Source organism: Meleagris gallopavo, chromosome 3, assembly GCF_000146605.3.
Source record: "Meleagris gallopavo isolate NT-WF06-2002-E0010 breed Aviagen turkey brand Nicholas breeding stock chromosome 3, Turkey_5.1, whole genome shotgun sequence".
Lineage (NCBI taxonomy): Eukaryota > Metazoa > Chordata > Aves > Galliformes > Phasianidae > Meleagris > Meleagris gallopavo.
In genome coordinates this window covers 70,935,335-70,956,132 of record NC_015013.2, presented here as the reverse complement: position 1 = coordinate 70,956,132, position 20,798 = coordinate 70,935,335, and the positions used below count along the sequence as shown (strand labels likewise).

At 38.5% G+C, this 20,798-nt stretch overlaps 1 protein-coding gene across 4 annotated transcripts in view; it reads left to right on the top strand.

Annotated features, from left to right (window-relative positions):
• The window catches only part of RAD54B (RAD54 homolog B), a 61,646-nt gene that overhangs the window by 31,788 nt on the left and 9,060 nt on the right, over positions 1-20,798 (top strand). For all 4 annotated transcript variants that reach the window (XM_010709135.3, XM_003205181.3, XM_010709136.2 and 1 more), the window contains exons 4-10: positions 7,455-7,655; positions 9,407-9,694; positions 12,585-12,747; positions 13,423-13,648; positions 18,020-18,227; positions 18,603-18,742; positions 19,305-19,595. In XM_010709135.3, coding sequence (XP_010707437.1) covers positions 7,455-7,655; positions 9,407-9,694; positions 12,585-12,747; positions 13,423-13,648; positions 18,020-18,227; positions 18,603-18,742; positions 19,305-19,595 — 1,517 coding nt within the window. The remainder of the gene's footprint in view (positions 1-7,454; positions 7,656-9,406; positions 9,695-12,584; positions 12,748-13,422; positions 13,649-18,019; positions 18,228-18,602; positions 18,743-19,304; positions 19,596-20,798) is intronic.

The window sequence follows — 20,798 nt, the reverse complement described above, 5'->3', positions numbered from 1 at the left end:
AAACTTTCAGTGTGGATAGGATCAGTAGGAAGAGTAGTAAACGCTGAACTTGGATGGCATTTGAATGTTTCCAGTATTTTACTGAGCTGATCTGGCTTGCTGCACTGTATGATGCCTGCAGCATTTCAGAATTCTCAATGATGCTGCTTTTTTCCTTTGATAATAGGACTTGCACATCTATTTCTGTGGACTTGACAGAAGCTTCAGCTTAGTTCATTAAATTTTTACAGTGGAAGTTGGATTTTTAGACAGTTGAGAGGCTTAAGAAGAATAGTTTTCTATCATGAAGCTGTAATTTTCGAAGTATAAGCTTTCCTCCTCCTCTGCAGCTGATACCCTTAAGAACTAAAAGTTTCATTAAATGGTGATGAGGCAAATGTTCCTCATTGTTCAAATTAAGTACACCTGTCATTTCTTTTATTGTTTACAGAAAATTCCTGTTGCGAAGGAAAGCTAAGGTTACAAATTCAGGTACCAAAAGTACTCAGCCTGTTTACAGCTTCTTGTGCCTTGAAATTAATTGCAAGATTGTATATTCTCTTTCTATTGGCTTCCTTGCCAGTTTTAGTTTGCAGAATGGTCTGTGTCCACTCAATGAACAACTGTTCCATGTTTTCCTTCCTCCTTTTTGGTCAGCTATAGACTTAATGCCATGATTTCATCACACTATTTTGATTTAATTTCCTGATTTTTCTTTTCCTCCGGTGCCCATTACAATAGGTGCTGAGCACGTCGCGAATGTACCTGTGTTCCACAATGGCACTGAGAAATGAGGGTTTGTGATTATCTCTGCTTTCTAGGAGATAAACTGGGAAGTGTGGCACAGAGAGAGTAAGATCAAAAAGCTCCATTAATATTGAAGGTGTATTTTGAATCAACAAGGACTGTGTTATCTAAGAGCTTCCGTATGCTGTACAGTAAGTGGGGTATGGATGGATGGAGAGCAGCCACACAGAGAAGGACGTGGGGGTTCCAGTGGATGAAAAGTTTGATATGGGCCAGCAGTGTGTGCTTCTAGCCCAGAAAGCCAATTGTATCCTGGTCTGCATCAACAGAGAGATGGCCAGCAGGGTGAGGGAGCTGCTTGTCCCCATCTGCTCTGCTCTTGTGAGGCCCCAGCTGGAGAACTGTGTCCAGGTCTGGGGCCCCCAGTGCAAGAAAGATGAGGTGCTTTTGGAGTGGGTCCAGAGGAGACCACAAGGATGGCCAGAAGGCTGCAGCACCTCTTCTCTGAAGACAGGCTGAAAGATGTTCAGCCTGGAGAAGTGAAGGCTTTGGGAAGACCTCATTGTGACCTGCAGTACCTACTGGGGCCTGTAGGAAAGACGGGGAAGGACTTTTTACGAGGGTGTGTAGTGATAGGACAAGAGATAACGGCTTTGAATTAAAATATGGTAAATTGAGATTAGATAAAGGGAAGAAATTATTCACTGTAAGGGTGGTGAAGCACTGTCCAGAGAAGCTGTGGGTGCCCCATCCCTGGAATCGTTCAAGGCCAGGTTGGATGAGGCGCTGGGCAGCCTGAGCTGGTGGGTGCCTTCCAACCCAAACTGTTCAATGGTTCTATGATTCTATAGTTAATCTATTAAAATCACAACTTCCAGTTGCCTCTGTGCACATTGTTCAGTATTACTACAAATGAAACTGAATCGCAAATCAGACACTCAGGCAGATGTCTGAAAAGTTTAAGGTTAAATGATTTTCTTGCACCACAAAGGAATGCTGGAAACCAATGCAAGTGGTATCCTGTTATCAAAGGCACTATTTAGTCTATCTTACCTTAAAACTATTCACATAAAATAAGTTGGTTTTTGAGAGGGTAGAGAGTAAGATAGTTTAGCACCACAGGGGTTATAGTTACTATTCTTCGGGCTTTTAGAGCAAATTAACATTTCTAAATTGATTTTTCCATATCATTTAATGTTTTTAGCTGAGTAAGACAGACCAAGTTGAAACTCTGATCTTTACCCTTTGAGGTAAGAAATTGAATGATTTCATTAAAAGGCTGCTGCATTCAGTGTAGACCATAATTACAGCGTCATGCAGTGTTTTGCCCAGTGAGCTTTGCACTTTTGTTAACAACAAACAAGATGAAAGACTGAAAAAGGTTCAGGCTGAAGAACAGAAAGTACCAAAGGGTCTTGAATGTGAATGGCAAGACAGTCCAAGCCTTAGCTTCTCTTTGGTCGACACTGCTTTGGCCATTACCAATCATCTGCCTGACACCATGAGTCCTAAACTCAGAATTGCTGGTCTCATGTGGTATGATCTGTCAAATGGATCCTGGTCACTTAAACTGAAATCAAACTAGGAGGATGAGGAAAATGATGTGGGCCCTTTTTATCAGGAGGTGAATTGATCTGAGTGCCCTTACATCTTTGTATTACCATTTCAACTCAGGCCTCACCTGCTTGCCATCTCTTATGTTGCAATACTCTGTTGTCCTCGGCTGTTTTCTCCACTGTAACTTTTTCCTTTATTTTCCCTGACAACGCCTAATCAGCTCCTGTTCTCATCTCCTCCTGCTAGGTCTTTTCTTGATTTCCCTTGGTGGCTTCCAGCAAGCCATGTGTTTTTACTGAACCGTGAATTTTGAAGGACAGAGACGAGGTGCAATAAGCTTTCCTTTCTGGTAGCAGACTTTCTTTTCAGGCTTCTTCTCCAAGGAGCACTTCCATGTATCTGCTCATTATCCCTGCTGCCATGTTTTCCTGTTCTGTCTCAGGAAGGGAGAGATGTCTCTGATTGAGAAGAACAAATTCCCTGCTGGCGTGTTTGGAAGAGACCCAGCTTTGGTCCAAGCAGTGAGAGCTGTGACTACAGAGAAAGTTATTCTCGGCCTCAGTTAGAGCATGTCCACTGTGTAATCCTCAGGAAATTAAGTTGCACAAAATGTGCAAACTGCGTTTATTTCCAAAAGCTTTTAGCTCTCAGGGATGGAAAAAGTTTCGCCCTGGCCAAAAGCAAAAAAGAAGCATTGCCTTCTCCCCTGATTTCTAGATTCTTCTCCAGAGCATTGAGTTAATAGAAATTCTACAAGGAATAATATTTGTTCTGACTAAAATTGCATTCGTCTCTGGTTTCTGTTCTCATAAAACAGTATTTTATGGTCAGTGTTTGAGCATTTGTATTTTTGTTTAAAAATAAGTTTGGATGTAAAACAATGATGTGTTTTTTAAAGAAAATATTCCTGTTTTCAATAACATTCCTTAGGTGAGTTAATTTTCACATTCAACAAGCTCATTCTATGTTCACAAGTTCTATGGAATAGATAAAAATAGCAAAAAATAAACTGTCTATGCTTTAGCTTTTAAAACAAACAAACAAAATCTTAAAAAGTCTCATGTCAAGAAACGTCCTACATTCTTTGGTGCTGATGAAATTATTAAAATTAGGCTTTTCTCTGTTAGGATTTCAATCCCCACAGCTCATCCACAGAACTTAAATACTGATAGCAATATGGGCTTCTCTGGCAGTGGTGGCTTCATTTTGGCAGCAGTGTTGATGTTTGCAGGACAAATTTTGTGTTATACATTTTGTGTTTAAAATAGGGGCATGAAGCACTGGATTGTAATCAAGCAACTCAGATGTGATCCCATTGATTCCGATGATTAAAGGGCAAGTCTGCTCAAATCTTCATGGCTGCACCCCTCATAAAATGTCTGGTAGAAGCTCTGTGAGAAGACTTACGACGTATTTTTCTATCTCCAAGGCACAGTAATATGCATTTACATGTTAGCTTAAAGTTATCATTAGACTGAAATTGCTTTGCAAATGAACGATGATGCTATCTCTTGCTAATATTTCTTTAAACATTCCTGGGATATCTTAGAAGTGTTTAACACAGATATTTGATATAGAACAAGATACTTAACTTCTGCTCTCTCGGTTTGTAAAACACCTCTGCTCAGAAGACAGGGCCTATGTTGGATCTGCAGTGCAGGTGGATGACACGTATGCTGAGGTGGCTGCAGAGACTACGCGTAGACACTGTCATTGAGTTTCAGCTGTGATTCAGAGGCTAAATCTCCTTTTATCTCAGTCCAGATTTTTGGCTCTGCCTACCCCTTTCTTTCTCTCTCTTTTACTTTTTTTAAATAATTTATTCTTTTGTACCGCAAAACACAACTTGAACCAACGTTGTTTTCTTTAAGCTACAGTTTTTGCATTTTGACAATGTGTTTTTGTTTAAGAGGCTCAGTCACAGTGTGAAAGTCCAGGTGCAGAACTGATAAGCAACTTGACAGATCCCATGGTTCCAAAACCACTTCAGCTTAACAGTGGCAGCTGCAAGGAAAGAGACCGTTTCCTTGTTGAGAACCACATTTCCCTCTCCTTGTATTGACTTTGGTTGCTCATGTGATTCATCGATCCATGTGCCCTGGCTGCTCAGCTGCTAAGCTGCTGGACAAGCAGCAGTGTGGGAGCAGGGAGGAGGAGGACGCTCACGGGTTTTGGCAGCAGCCTGCAGTTAGACGGGGTTAAGCCATCCATTAAACCACACCTCGGGCTGAGGGTCTGGTGTGCTGCTCACTGGAGCATGCCAAGCTCCTTATAATGCACAGTTACACGGCTGCCAGCCCCACTGCAAAGGCTCCTCAAAATGCACACTGATTTACATTTTGTGGTGTTTGATAATGGAGTTTTCTCAGCGCACTGAGAGTAACCCAGCACATTTCATCGATAGGTTTTCTTCAATTCCTGCTCTATAGAAACTGGTTAAGCTGGTTTGCCATTGGAACGCTCCCCCAATCCCCTTTCCTGGATCCTGTCCCGTTTTCTGTAAATCATCACCTCCTTGAAGGTGGCTGAAGCTGTTTCTCGTATCGAGTAAGCAATAGTTTATATCTTGAAACTTAATCCCTTGCTTTCCAGCCAGGTGTGTTCTTGTTTGTGGAAGATTTTAAAGCTTTATCACCCAAGGTTTTAAGATTCCCAAGCCCTTCACTGTGGGAGGACAGATTTGTCACTTGCTGCATTTTCTTGCACTCCCTAGGAGGCAGTTAGCCATTTGGGAGGGCATGATTTCCTGATCTTCCTCTTAGTCTGGTGTACACAGAGTTCCTGTTATTTATTATTCTCAGTCCCAACTGATTAACAGTGCAGTGCAGAACTGAAACCTGCAGTCAGGATCTCAGCAAAACCAGCTCTAAGGTGGTGCCTACCATCAGCAGGCAGCAAGGTTTTGGCTACAGAGAAAGAAAAAGACCTTAACACTGTTATCTGAAACTCTAGTGTAGTTATAGGTAAAAGGAGAATGCATTATGTGTCCTGACTGAAACAAATCATTATTGGGTATTGTTATAAACAGAAATTACAGTAAGTTAAAGACAAATTGAGGGAAGAAACCTGAGCATCACATTCTGTTCGTTTTCAGTTTTTCAATAGGAACATGGTAGTATTATGTGGAATACGGGCCCCCAGTTTGCTGCTCACTGAGGGCAATTTGCTTTAGAAAACCTTAAATCCTTCTCTCCAAAAATCAGCTACAAAATGCTAGCAGTTTCCAATACTATTTTTAAATTATTCTTCTGTTATTATTTTCACCTGAAGTGGGGCTAAGAAGACTTTGAGGAATTGTTATCAACCTGAAAGTTAATTTATTGGTGATTCATATAAAAACAAAGAGGACTCCCTGAGTAAAAGAGCAGTGACCATAGAACAGATCTTAGGGGCCACCAAACTCATGTGGGAAGTCAATGGAGGAGACCAGGAGGTCACTTCTGGTTGTGGATGAGCATTCCTCAAAAGAGAAGAAAGTTCTGCAATAAAATCTCCTTCATTCTTACAGTAACTTATATAAAATCTTTAAATGATGAAAGGAATAGCAATTGCTGATTAAAATACGAGAACTGGTTCGAAAAACAAAGAGAAAACCATCTTGCATTTCTTTTGTTGAATCAATTGATGTATGGAAACTTAAAGCAGAATCAAATATCTTTTATTTTTAGCACAGTACGAGTTTCCTCTTTCTCCCTCTCTATCCACTGCTCCTCCAAATCGTATTTCTTGTGATTGCTGAAGATCCAGTAAAACCCTTACACCTTTTTGCAAAACTGCAAGGATTTGTTCTTGCTCTCTGGCTCATTTCCCAGGTTCCATCTAAGTGAATCCCTGCCTGCTGTGCCTGTACCCAGTTGCTGCTCTGTTACCCCTTGGAGGTGGGGCACCTGTCACAAGAGATACCACAGACACTGGCTAATGCCCTGAAAAACAATTTTTCATTTAGATAGCACTTTTAAAATATCAAAAATTGCACACTCATTTAGGCATGTAACATGCTAGTATTTCTCACTTTTAAGAAGATGTAGGCTTGTTGTTTAAGTTATGTCGTTGCCTCTATTTGTTGCGAATTTGCCTCGTTACTATTAAGTTGCCTCATCTTTATTGTAAGCAAACCTCTGCTCTTGCTGTCTTTCCTTTAAACACCAGCACACTTGGAAACTGTGGAAAGGTTAGTCTGTGGCATAAGCTCTTTTTCGTAACAGATTTCTGTAGTGTTCAATCCCAGATGGAATCAAAGGAGCAAACCGATTTAAGCCTTTAACCAGCATGCAAGGGTATTTTAATGAAAATTAGTCTGATTCTCTCTTTGAAGCTGTGCATGTGCTGAAAAGGAATGCTACAGATATTCCTTTAGATAATGCTGAGGACTTATCTGCCATTACTCGGCTCATGTTAGATAGCTAACTCTTGAAGCATGCATTTATTCTTAATCGATATTGTGATCAACTGCTGTCCGTTCTATTATAATTTCTTAACCTCATTAAGCTAAACATTTTGTATTAGCTTTTATATTTGTGTTGCTTAGAATGAGTTAACTGCTGGGCAAATCAAGGTCAGCCTGAGCACGGTAACAGCGTTTGGGTTGCTGCATGCTCAGGAGATGGCCTGTTTCAACACTTACACAATCACTTATATTTAAAGAGAATGAAGAAAGCAGTTGAAGTAATCTCTTGCATTATTAGAGTTATAGCTATTCTGCATCTTAGTACTAATGACTTCACCTTCAGACCTGTGTACTGGTCTCCTTTATTTCCTGTCATGAACCTTGTATTCCTGCCCTTGTTTCCAGAATGTTGCTCAGCACCACTTCATCAGGACCGGTCATTTTCTCCCATTCTTGTTTCCCTTTTTTTTTTTCCAGCCTTTCCTTTTATTCTTTTTACACGGTTATCATCCGTTCTGACAAATCAGGATCACTCTGAGTAACACACCAGGAAATGTCCTTTTCCAGAAAGCACATACTTTCCAAAACCAATTTAATGGTTCTTATTTCAGAATGAGTCCTTACGTGCTATTCTGTCTCAGTCCACACTTAACATAAACAGCCCAGGAGAGGAAGCATGCCACTTGGTTTATGTAAGATGAAATGCATTTGTTTGAAATGGAAATTAATATACGCTTCATCAAGAGAACTTGAGATATCCTTTGTTGTTTTATTTCCCTTTTAGATGCAGTGTATTTGCCAACATCAGGGATGGCAAAGGAAGCAGCAGCGCAGGAAGAACCTGACTGCCTCACAAAGTATTTCAGTGTTATGTGGTGTAAGGCATCAAAGAAGAAGCACAAGAAGTGGGAAGGCGATGCTATTCTTATTACAAAAGGAAAGTCAGTCATGTTGAAAGACATGGAAGGCAAAGACATTGGCAGAGGTACTGTACATTTGCATGTGTGTGTAAATGAACAACTGGTTTAAAATTAATATGCTTTGAATAACAGAGAAAAGCTTTTTAGATATTTTAGAGTTCTCAGTACTGAAGTTGAACACAGGATGAGAAAAGATTAGGTTTTTTTTTGCAGTGAGGGAGATGGAAGGAAAGCTTTTTGTTTCTTACGTATAAAGCAGATGCATGGGGGAGTCTGGAGCAGGCTGTGTAACATTCTTCACAGAAGCACCAAATGGTAGTCCAAGGAGAGGATCTGGAAATGGGGCTGTACTAATTCAGCAGAGATGCTAAATGAGGCAGGAGTTGATTTTGGTTGCTCTTGTACTGCATTGGAGAAGATGTGAGAATTAAAAAGGTAGACAAGTAAGTTTCTTGTAGATGCTCCAGCCAGTTGTATGGGAACTGGGAATGTCTGAGGTTGGATCTGTACTTTTCATCCAATCAAGCAGCTAGAATTATTATCTTTGTCAGAAAGACGAACAACTGCAACATTTTCCAGCCACAGTCAACTGTGTAGCAATTTTTAATCTTGCAGTTTTAGCAGCAGCTGCTTCTGTAAGACACAGTTTGGGTTGTTATCAGAGTTAAAAATAAGACTTGCAAACTGTAGGCTGCAATCAATTTGAGGTAGTATTTTTTACTGAAAGAAAAGCAAGAATTAACATTGCTAACTAAGCCAAACATATTTAGTAAGGAATTTGGATTGGACGGTGTTGCTACAAAATATAATTTGATTAATTTTGGGGCTGACTTGGCTCCTTTGCTCTTTTAATTACAATCATGACATTGTGAGCCTTGTTAGGACCATGCAGTTTTAAATCAGTGACTTAGAAGTTAATTCAAATTCTGCCATAGCGAAGCGATGTATGTACAGAGTTGCTTGGGTTTGAAAAAGGCAGAGAGAAAGAGAGCAATGCCTGGAATGCATCAACCACCACCCTGTTGTTGTGTCTTCTTGAATTACCAGAAAATACAATAGGAAAACAAATATTCTGATTCCCAATGCTAAAGTTTTTTTGTGTTTATTTGTGTCAGGGAGCACAGCGGTACCAATGTCACTGGTGCTGATCTGCTTTCTATGTTCATGGATTCTAAGTAAAACATAAATTCACCAATTTAAGCAGTGTAATTTTAAAATTTCTTCGATTATTCTACAGGCACTCTGAGTGAGGGGTAGTGGTTTTTACCTCCAAAATTGCATTTAACACTAGCAGTTTTACAGTGAATGTGAATGAGCACCCGGAATTACTATTTTTAAATTGAAAAAAGGAGTAAAAGGAAGCTTTTGGTTTATTTTTTACTTAGGCATACCAGGGCAGGATTTAAGAAGGAATATGGAAACCTGAAAACAGCATTGACTTAGCTTGTTTTTGAGGCTAGACAGCAGAACTTCTTGCTCTTCTTCTCTGCAAGTGTCCTAAATTCTTAATAGTATATTACTAAGAATCTAGGAAGCCCTCTCTTTTGATTTACTGTGTGTTATGGAAATAATTATTTCAGGCAGCTGCATAAACATTTGAGATTTGTGGATTCACTTTTTGTCTTCCTTAAGTTCACCTCTACCTTTAAAGCCCATCCTGACTTAGAACTAGGTTTTTCAGACTGGAATTCAAATGATCTTGCATGAAGATAGACCTGTTGACAGTTTTATTTATCCTTCATGCAGATAAATACTGATGTTAAGGAAGTAGTATTTGCTGTGTTGTCCTAATTCCTAAATTTTGATCTTTTTTTAGGTACTGGATATAAATCTAAAGAGTTAGACAGTCTTGAGGAAGGTCAAACACTGATGATTGGAGGAAAAGAAATTGAAGTGATGGGTGTAATTTCAGCAGATGACTTCAGCAGTGGCAGGTGTTTTCAGACTGGAATAGCGACTCATGACACAGTCCCAACTGCTTTACCTCAAACTACCGTGAAACAATTCTGTAAGCCAATCAAAAGTGCCTGCCGACCCAGTACTAAAGAGAATATTCTCCTCAATTCTCAGAGCCGCAAACCTCGTCACAATCCAAATGATGCAAGTAAGGTTCAAAGTTTTAAGCTTATTTAAGCACCCTTTGGCTCTCAGGAAAGTTGAGTGTGTAACCAAAATTTTCCTTAACGTGTTACTGAAGTATTTCTGAAATACAGTAGTGGTTTTTCTGTCAACAAAATGTTAGGATTTTATCGTGTGTTTCTAACAAGTAGAATGCTCTGCAGTGCATCACTTTTGCTCACAGATGTTACAGATGGCTGTAGATGCAAGTGGTTTCTGAGTGGTTTCTTCTGTAGAAGTGGTTTCTGAGAGTTCTGCCAAGAAAAATGTGTATGTCATTCAGAGAAACAATCTGACGTACACTAGAAGTTCTAGATGAGTTCCAGCTTCCCAGCGGGGTCAGTAATAGAGCAGTTAAGCCAAATGCAGATAACTGCTCCTGATGGTGCTTGATCCTTAACAGCCAGTGAATGTAACTTTACTACACCAAACTTGACCAGATATGTTTTGGAATAAAAGTTTTGTCATGCCAGAACTGCCCTGTACTGAAGAATCATGAGAATTCTTAAATTACGTAGGTTACTCTGAAAGTAATGCCTCCTATTTATTTCCGTGGAAACTACAACAGATACGAAAAACATAACACTATTAGACAGAGCAAATTATGAGCTACAAAATACTATTTTTCAGTGGAGTCACCACCATTAGCCATGCATTTTTGCCAGCAATGAATCATAGCCTGCGTGCCACACTCATAAATATCTGTATGGCTATCCAGAACATGACTTGTTTTTCACGTTGCTGTTGTCACTGTTCAAATGTACCACTCACCACCTCACTGTGCCAACACCTACTGTTTGGTCTCCACAAATGTTCAACAAGTGTCAGTGAAGGTCTGTGGGGGCAATTTTTTCTGCATAGGGGAGTTCAGGTGCACATCTTTGCTTCATGCGCACGTCAGTGTCAGATGCTCTTTTGTCAGACTGCCCCTCTGCTGCCATCTCTTGCATGGCAACAAGATGTGATGGAATATTGGTGGGAAGTTTCAATCTCTGCTGCCATACCACAAACATCTGCTTCTGACATTGGGGGGCAACATAATAAAATAGGAGGCATTACTTTCAGAGCAGGCCTTGCATATTCTGCTGATGGCTTTATCTTTCAGATGAAAGACAAAGATGATTTTAAAGAAATGTTATTTAAAAAAATTGTTCTACATTCTTAATATAGTTTTACCTCTGTCCAGCTTTTTACCTCGAATCTTGACAAAACTGCTACTTAGCAAATATGTAAATAAAAAATAATATCTTGATTATATGGTAATTGGTGATATCATTGGCACTTGGGTAAGAGCAAACTCATTAGCACTGTCTTCTAGTTTGAATTCATCTTGGTTATGTTGGGTCTAATGAGGCATCTTCCTGCATTTTCGTGACAATTCTGCATTAGCTTTCTAACCTAAAATCTAACAAAGAGCTGACATATTCTATACTCAAATGAACTTCTTTGTTTATCCAGTACTCCATCGAAAACTTTTATTCTAGTAGTTTGCTTTCTGTTACTTCTGGTGAATTTGAACAGCTCCTGTGAGATTTCCCCATACTGCCTGATACAGAGAACTCTCAAGACATGAGTAGGTTGAACTCACACGTTAGTGATGCTCAAACTTGGAGAATCATATCATTTATGTAATGTCTTGGTGCATAATCTCTTTCAGAAATACTGGAGGTATTTTCCTAGACTAGGACTTTGTAATGGGAGCATTCAGAAGTTTTCATGTTGATGTCAATGAAAATACTTGATTAAAAAGCAGCTTCCTCAAAATAGAATGCTGTTTATCTATGTGCTCAACAGAACAGACTACACTGACAAAGACATAACATCATGTCTTTCGTGTATGATTTCTAAGATTTAGTCCATAACTCATCTAAATCTTCTTTCTTTCCTGTCTTTGAGGCAGCAAAATTTTGACAGATATTTTCATCACCTTGGACTTTTATATATATCCAGATGCAATTTGATGTAATCCATCAGAACTCTGCCTTTTTTCAGTAGGAAACAAAATCCCTCTGAGTGATTCAAGTCTTCAACAGATCTATTCCCATGAATAAATTATCAATATAGTTCTACTCTAGCAACATAAAAATATTAGAAGCTGTAAATTGCTTTCTCATTCTGTCTTCTGACAATACAGCTTGTCAGTGAGGTTTTGCAGCATCAATATCAGCAACTGTGTATGGACATCATCTAGCAAAGTAATGCCATCAGAGTCTGTAAACAAATTATGGCAAGCAAAACTGTTATTCAGAAGTAGCCAAAGGATATAGCTTCATGCTCTGTTTGCCTCTGTATGACTCAAACCTGTCAACTTCTTGTGTTTATGCACTGTGGCAGCCTTTGTCAGCTCACTTTCATTCTTCCTCTTTATTTTGGCAAATCGTCTTATCTCTCTCTGTTTCTCAGACAAAATAGTCTTTTTGGGCTACAGAAATATGGGCTACAAGAATATCCCCTTGAAATGTAGACTCTAGTCTTTCTGTTGGTCATTGTTTTCTTAAACTTTCCTTTTTAGAAGCCCTTGAGACCTTCTTCTGATTTAACTCTGTGTATTCAAAGTCTTCATGCTGCATTTATTAGGTAGGCAGTTTCATCTCCTGAAATAATGCTCAAAGTGCTCACTTTGTCACAATTACATTTGAGGAAAGTGCAAACTATTTTGGACACCTCTGTAAAGGGATTTTTATTTTGGAGGCTATCTAGAAACTTTGTTGGTAAATGCATTTTCTGTCTGAAAAAGGTCACTATGTTAATCAATTTTTTTTAGCAATCATCACATTATTGATTTTTTGCTGTAGCTGAGTTAGAGGAATAATACCAGACTGCTAACAGACTGAGAGAAGTTTAGTGCAATATTTGCATATGTTTTGTACTTCAAGATTCTCTAGTTATGCCAAGACCAAATGCAAGTCATCAGTGCATGTTCAACAAGGCTGGTTTACCCGTGGTGGATGTAGTGGTGGATCCTTACATTGCAAATAATCTCCGACCACATCAGAGAGAAGGAATTGTATTTCTATATGAATGTGTAATGGGAATGAGGTAAGAACATAATTCTCCTTTTGGCTTTCAATGCCTATAATATTTTCATGTTCCATCTTAAAAATTAGACAATTCGAAGGGGAGCATTTGAAAAATTGATCAGTTAATAAATATTAGTTATCTTTCTTCAGTAAAAGTTGCACAGGCTTTTTTCTGACCTCTGTGTAGCATTGTGTTTGCTGTGACTTTGCCAGATGTGATGAGATGCTAGTACAGCAAAAGGCCTGTCAGTTCTGTTGAAAATACCACATCTTCTAAACACATCTGACTCATGCTAAATCACACCACTTTCTGGGGTTTATAATTCATTGAATTTATAATTGTATAATCTATAGTTTAGCCCTTTGGAATAGAGAAGCTGAAGAAGTATGTACAGTGAAAGTAAGAGAAGGTATATACAAGTGTTAAAACTATTGTTATGTTATATTTTAAATTCTAGAAGGAGATTTAAGCTATTTGGTTTTGGAGGGCTAGTGCATTAATCTAGAAAATGAGGAATTTCACTCTAAGGACTTCTGGTCCTTATTGACTGTAATAACCATATAAGCATATAGTAAGTATAAGTAGATTCTTTATAGTAAACAAAATGACCATGAGAAACAATTCCCTAAACCGGTTGTGAGTAATTAGAGATACGTCTTTTAAAATGTTACCATAGCTTCTTATGTCTTACAGAGTTAGTGGCAGATTTGGAGCTATCCTTGCTGATGAAATGGGCTTAGGAAAAACATTGCAGTGCATTTCACTTGTCTGGACTCTTCTCCGTCAAGGGGTCTATGGATGTAAACCTGTACTGAAGCGAGCACTAATTGTCACCCCTGGGAGTCTGGTAAAAAACTGGAAAAAAGAATTTCAGAAATGGTTGGGAAGCGAAAGGATCAAAGTCTTTACAGTTGATCAGGTAAGATTTATTTCCTAGAAGGGATTAGGTCCTATCTGGCTCAGAATATAGGACTTGTGATTTTTTTTATTTATTTTTTCTTTTTTTAAGCAGAGACCTGAACTAGTAATTCACTATTAAAATTTATTTGGAATGCTTCATTTCTCCTTCAGAGCCGCATGTGCATTTAGCTGTCAGAAGCTGAAGATCACCTGCCTATGTAGCATAAATCTCATGGTTCACCTTTGCAGATGTAAAAGGAAACATTCTCTTCCTTGTCCCTCTAGTTTAAGGAAGAACTTTCTGTTGTACATTGAAGTGCACGCCTTCCTTGCTTTATGTAACACAGCTTCTAGCTGGACTGACTTGTACTGTGTTTCTCTGGTAGTTACTGTTACTCTTTACTGAAAACTGTCTAATCTTTATCTCAGATGTTTCTGGTTATCTCGGGAAGTTATTCCTTTTACTGACACTGGTAAGAGTGGGGTTTCTGTAAGGATGATTTAGTCTCCTGTAGTAAAGCCAGCAAAAGCAGGGAGGTGATCGTCCCCCTGTACTCAGCTCTGGTGAGGCTGCAACTAAAGTACTGTGTTCGGCTTTGGGCCCTTCACCACAAGAAAGGCATCGACGACCTGGAAGTTCCTGAGAAGGGCCATGAAGCTGGGAGGGGTCTGGAGCACAGGTCTTACGGGGAGCAGCTAAGGGAGCTGGGATTGTTCAGTCTGAAGAAGAGGAGACTCAGGGGAGACCTCATTTCCCTCTGCCTGACATGAAGTTGAGGCGAGATGAGGGTCAGCCTCTTATCCCAGGTAACAGAGATAGGATGAGAGGTCATGGCCTCAGGTTGTGCCAGGGGAGGTTCAGATTGGGTATTAGGAAAAATTTCTTCTCAGAAAGAGTAGTGATGCGTTGGAACAAGCTGCTTGGGGAGGTGGTGGAGTCCCTGTCCCTGGAGGTGTTAAAGGAAAGGGTAGATGTAGTACTTTGGGACATGGTTCCGAAGTATGGCAGTATTGGTGGTAGGTGGATGGCAGTATTGGTGGTAGGTGGATGGCTGGACTGGATGATCTTAGAGGTCTTTTCCAATGATTCTATGGTTTTACGATTTTTCCTTGGTCCTTATTGATTAAATTGTACCAGTGGGAGGAAGTGGAGACACTTTACATTCTATATGGAAGAATGAATATTTCAGACGAGATGGAAGTGTTCAAACTATTCATGAAACTCTTTTGTAGAATGTACACTTTATAAAAGTAATTATTTGAGTTCCATTCTTATTATTGTCAAAATCCTGAAATTATTGAACCTACTCATCTTCCACTGGGGCCAATCCACATTCACTTCAGTAAGAAGTGCTCTTTGCATCACTTGTTTTTCTCAGTAACTTGTTTCAAGATGTGGAAATGAAGCAAACCGACTTGTCAGGAACTGCGATGTAATATAGGTGAGATAGAGAAATACAGAATTTTCTACGGAAAGTGAATAGAAGACAAAATATAATAGGGTAACATTATCACCTGAAAAGATGATTAAAAATAATTGAATGTTTTCTTTCTTTTTTTTTCTTTGGATAATGTTGGGAGGAAAGAAATCTGGATTTGCTGACAGTTACTGTGACCCAAAATGACAGTAGCTTTTATCCGACTTTTAATTTAAATAACTTTAATATTCTTACTCATTTCATTGGAGCTGTTTGGATTGAGGACACTCAGCAGCTTTTAAGACTGTTGTTCCCAAATAGCAGTGAATACATTGTCATGCTAAAGCAAGATGCAGTATGACTTGCCTGGAGTATAATGAGGTATTTTAAAATAATTTACTGTCTATCTTCTACAGAAAACCAGCAATTATCATACTGTTATTTCTTCAGTATAACTTAAAAGGAAGAGCTTGTCTCAATGTTGTTTTTTTTCCATTCTTGCCTACAAGGAATACATTCAAAGAAGTGGGAGACTTTTAAAATGCGTTAGGCATGTTTTCCTCATTTTCACACTGAAGGACTGAGGACTGATCCTAAACCTTCAGTGGTAAATTCTTCAAAAAAACAGGACATCATCTGCTTTTTAAGTGTGGTTACAATTTACTTCCGTTGAAATGCAGATGCCAGATAGAAGGCATTGCTTTTAAAATGAAGGCTTCCCCCCAAAGGTTGCATTTAGGTCTTATTAATCCACATGATCAGCATTTGAGATGTGACTGAGAGAATAACTCCATGATCTGTTTGCAGAGTATCACTTCTACAGTGGTTGTTTAGGTTTTTAAGTGAAAATTCTGGAGAATGAATCAATTCGAGGTTTACACTGCTTCATGATTCAGCATTTTTTAATTTACACTTCACTGGATTTGGACTAGTGCAACGCAGGGTCTGTTCTGGGGGTAAGTCTGGGACATTATGGAGCTCTAATACTGGCTGACAATTGCTCTGTGTGTAGCTCCAGGCTCCTGTCTTAAACCTGTCAAGTCACTTTGGGTAATTGTGAAAATGGAGGCTATAATACATACGTATCTTGGAGCTAGTTAAGAGGATAAATTAATTATTTGAAATTGGCTTGTAAAATTATTTTAACTTTTAGTCTGTCTTTTACTGCTGTACATAATAACAGCTGCAGGCAGTTCCCACTGCCCATAGGCTCAGCTCATACCCAGAAAGAGTGAGAAAGCAAAAGATTCCCAGACCCTGCTCATCTTCTGGTGCTTTCCAAGAAAAGATCAGAGAGGCATTGCTTCTGTCATGAGGACTGTACTGTGGAGCCCAAATATGGAGTGGGGATAACACTGGATGATGCCTACAGGGCTCTTCTGTTCCTGTGCTGGGAATGGAGGACAAGGGAAATTCTCTTCTCCTATTTCAAGACTGGCAGTAAAAATACTGGCCAGAAAGCTAGCACTTATCTCCAGTCTTGCAGACCTGGAATCAGCACTAATGCTGTGGCTCAGTTCAAAACCTTGAGGAAATCTGTCCACACCCTTGTTATCTGCTCTGCACTGTTTCATGCTTCCTCCATTGCGTGCAGGGCCTCTCCATGAGCATGCTGTGGGGATTCGCCTACCACAAGGTACTTTTGGGGGTTAACTTGACAGATTTGGCCATAGATTCATCTTAATCAACAAATAGGAGGCTCTGAAGGCTCTGATAACTAAGTGGTATTGTTCTTTGAGTGTATTATGCTATCTGGCCCCAGACTTAGTTGTTTATGTTTTATCACTGATCTTGTTTGGAAATAATGCTACCTTTTGAAGCTCTAGCTTGATTTGCTTTAAAGATCAAAGAGATTTTTCAGCTTGTCAGCTGGGACTGTTGCATGTACAGGCCATGAACACTGTTAGGACACAGGATGGAGTGTGCAGGGCTTTTGTATCTCGAACTCAATGGAAAGACAAGGGATGGGCCACAAGAGAATTTTCCACTTTTATGTGTGATTACCAGACAGGTGTGCACTCCTATTATTACATTCACCGATCTGTAAATAAATGTAGACACTTTTAGGAACCTTTTTTGGAAGAAGCTCCCTTTCACATTACAGTGCTTTGTTAACTTAATATGTTTCTGTTTAAAGTTCTGTCTCCAAGCTCTAGAACTGTACAGATTCAGTTCTGGTCAGACTTGAATGCTCTAACCTGGATAACTATTCTTAGTTTTCCTCTTTGTCACATTTGGTTCTGGTTGTTTTATGCAAGAGTTTTGGAAAGGAAATCTGAATGTCCTTTGAAAAAAAAAAAGGGGATTTGAAGGGCACTTAAGGGTGGAGTGACTCAGAGATGCTTTCTGACCAGTGATGTGTGGTTCAGAGATGAATTGCGTATATTTACCAATGAATAGTCATGTTTCCTAGGGTTAGTTATAGGCTTAATTTTCTGAGTCCAACAATGTGCTTTCCTTTTGACCAAGCCATCAATGCTAAGGGCTTTTAACAAAGTGAATATCATGTTCAATTCAAAATTACAAGAGGAATTTTAATTTGGCAGATCGTGGTAACTTTCTGCTGGACGCTGCAGCTTAGGATCCCATAGTGGATGTGTGGGCAGCCAATTGCCTGTTTGTTATCTTGATTGTAGTTGTTTAGTTTACCTAAATACCAGGACTGGGAAGTTATTCCAGGGAGTCTGTAACAATTTCTCACCTTGATGATAATGTGTCTCAGAGGATCTCAAGGTCTCAAAGAGTAATGAATTGTCTGTTAATGAGGTGATAAAGCTAAAAAAAAAATTGCTGTATCAGATCCCCTCTTTGCTTTGCAAATTAAGACACAGTCAAGAATCCAGCTCTTGAAGGAGATAGTCAATGTTTTGTGTCATGCTGGAAAAGATTCTGCAGCCACCAGATTTGTAAGTAGTATGATGGGTGATTTTGAAAAACGCAGTTGTATGTTGTATTTTTCTTTATCCCTGTAGGACCATAAAGTAGAAGAATTCATCAGTTCTCCACTTTATTCAGTTATGATAATCAGCTATGAGATGCTGCTACGATCTCTGGATCAAATTCAGGATATAGAATTTAACCTCCTGATCTGTGATGAAGGACATCGTCTGAAAAATAGCTCTATTAAGACTACTACAGCCCTCACTAGTCTGTCTTGTGAGAGGAGAATTATCCTTACTGGTTAGTATTTATAGTTTAATATAAATTTTAGTATTTAGCTATGCTAAAAGCACCAAATTGGCCTAAAGGAAAGAGGATATTGTAAATATGACAGGATATTGTAAATATGTAAATAACTTCTAGAATCAATCCTTTTGTCAAACCAACTAGATATGCAGTTATTCAGTTAGGAAGATGGTAGTTTATTAATCAGAGTGGAGTTCTAGATTACTTCAATTTTCTGAGTAATTCCCATTGAAATAAAATAACTTTTTAAGATGCATTATGAATTTTAAACTCTGCATTCAACAATTGTACTTCTGTCAGTTTCAAGAACAGAATTATTTGTTATTAATACATTATTATAGATACAGAATTATTTTTCTCTCTTTCCAGGTACTCCAATCCAAAATGACTTGCAAGAATTTTACGCTTTAATAGAATTTGTAAATCCAGGGGTACTTGGTTCTTTATCCACATACAGAAAAATATATGAGGAGCCCATTGTCAGATCCAGAGAACCTTCAGCAACAAAGGTATGTTATTTAAAAAAAAAAATGCACTTATGGAAGAAAATTAGTAGAGAAGAATGGGAAATTTGCTTTCTGTGGAATAGATGAACTTCAGGAGTATTAATGGGAGCAAAAGCTTTTCAGCTTCTTATTTGAATAAATTTGGTTGTTTTCCAAAGGGCGATGAGGAAAACATGTATATTGAGATTATGGTTGCTCTTTATCAGGCATCCAGCATCTTGAATTTCCAAAACTGTCATGTAAATTACCATATGAGGTTATTGTGTTATGTCTTAATTTCTCCACAATACTGCATTATTTTATTACATCAATCAAGAAATTTATGGAATATAATTTGAACCTTCTGTATCTTTGGGGACATTATCTTCATTTGTTTAAGACTGTAGAAACCAAACAAGAATTAAGCTAATGCAGTGGTACTAATTTTGGAACTGATCGTTACGTTCCCATGCAGGAAGTGATATTGTGCATTTAAAATATTCACTAACTACCTAATGAAAATAATATAGAAAATTATTTTGATGAAATGCAAGGTGAGCATTAATTTTGTGTTTCATTCTTTTAGGAGGAAAAGGATTTAGGAGAAAAAAGAGCAGCAGAACTCACACGCCTCACTGGACTCTTTGTTCTTAGGAGAACACAGGAGGTTATAGACAAATTTCTTCCACCAAAAAAGGAGAACATTATCTTCTGCCAACCAACAGCACTGCAGCTTGAATTGTATCGAAAACTACTCAGTTCTCGTGTTATTACCTCCTGTCTACAAGGCAGGCTAGAAAATAGTCCTCACCTAATATGTATAGGAGCTTTGAAAAAACTTTGCAATCATCCATGTCTTCTGTTTAAAGCTGTAAAGGTATCTATCTGCATGGGGGTGGGTGCCTGCAAATAGTCATTTCAGCTGACAGAGGTCACTAGAAATATGTTATGGTCAACGTGCATGTCAATTAAGGTCATTTCCACGCTGTTTTCACATCTGACTTGCTTTAGGAGATTGGCTTTCAAAAATGTAAATGTTAGGGAATCTGAACATAGGTATGTTTCCATCTTCATAGCACCTTATTTTCTTGTTCTTCCTTATCTTCATATATTTTCCCTCCTAGTGTGGTCCCTGAATATTTGTAAAAATACATTCAAATGTGAGCTTTACAAAGAATACTCTGGTAGAGATTATTCTATATACTCTGTCTGCTAGTTCCCATGAATACAGTCTTGAGTTCAGTGATATTGACAGCTGCAGGCTCGACACATCACTGGTACAACCTTCCTGGAATCCTGTCATCCTCTACACCTTGTTAGTTTCACATAAATCTTCTCGTTCCTACAGGTAACTTGTATGATCGTTAGAACTTAATATTACTAACTTATTTCAGTAGTAGTCCAAGTGTAAGGTGAGTGTAAATATAAATAAGTGTTCCTTAAAAAATGTTCTTCACGACTTTACAGGAATATCCACAGCAGACATCTCTGTAAATTGCAACTCTGACAGTAAAGTGAATTACCTTCACTTCATTATATAACCATTTGAATTTTTCATAAATAAAAGCATAACCCTTTGGAAATTATCTGCATGGAAAGGACTGTATGTGCAGGTCATTTATTACTGTTGTGGGGTTTGATTAGTCTGCCTTTTTCCTCCCCGTGAAATGTAAATTTGCAAGTTACAGCACGTTATTATTTGCCAGCTTTTTTTCCTTTTCTTTTTTTTTCCCACTTCCCTGCAATAAAGGAAACCTAATGACATCATCTTGATTTTTTCCCCTAATTTTTAGTTATGGCTTTGCTGTGGTTGTGTATCTTTGTAGTTGTTGAAGTGGAGAAATAGAAGTAAATTCCTTTTTTCACTTTTTAGTATTTCATGTTGCTGTTTACCCAGCTGTAAACAAAATCTTGGATTAGAGGATGTAAATCACACTAAATGCTCTCATTGTTTTAAAACTGTGTCCATACGGTACAGGAAGCTTACTGTGCTCATGTGATATACTACTTTGTGATAGCTTTGATACTTCTTTTTGTAATGAAGATACAAATTTTTAGACATAAGACAACGCAAAAAAAA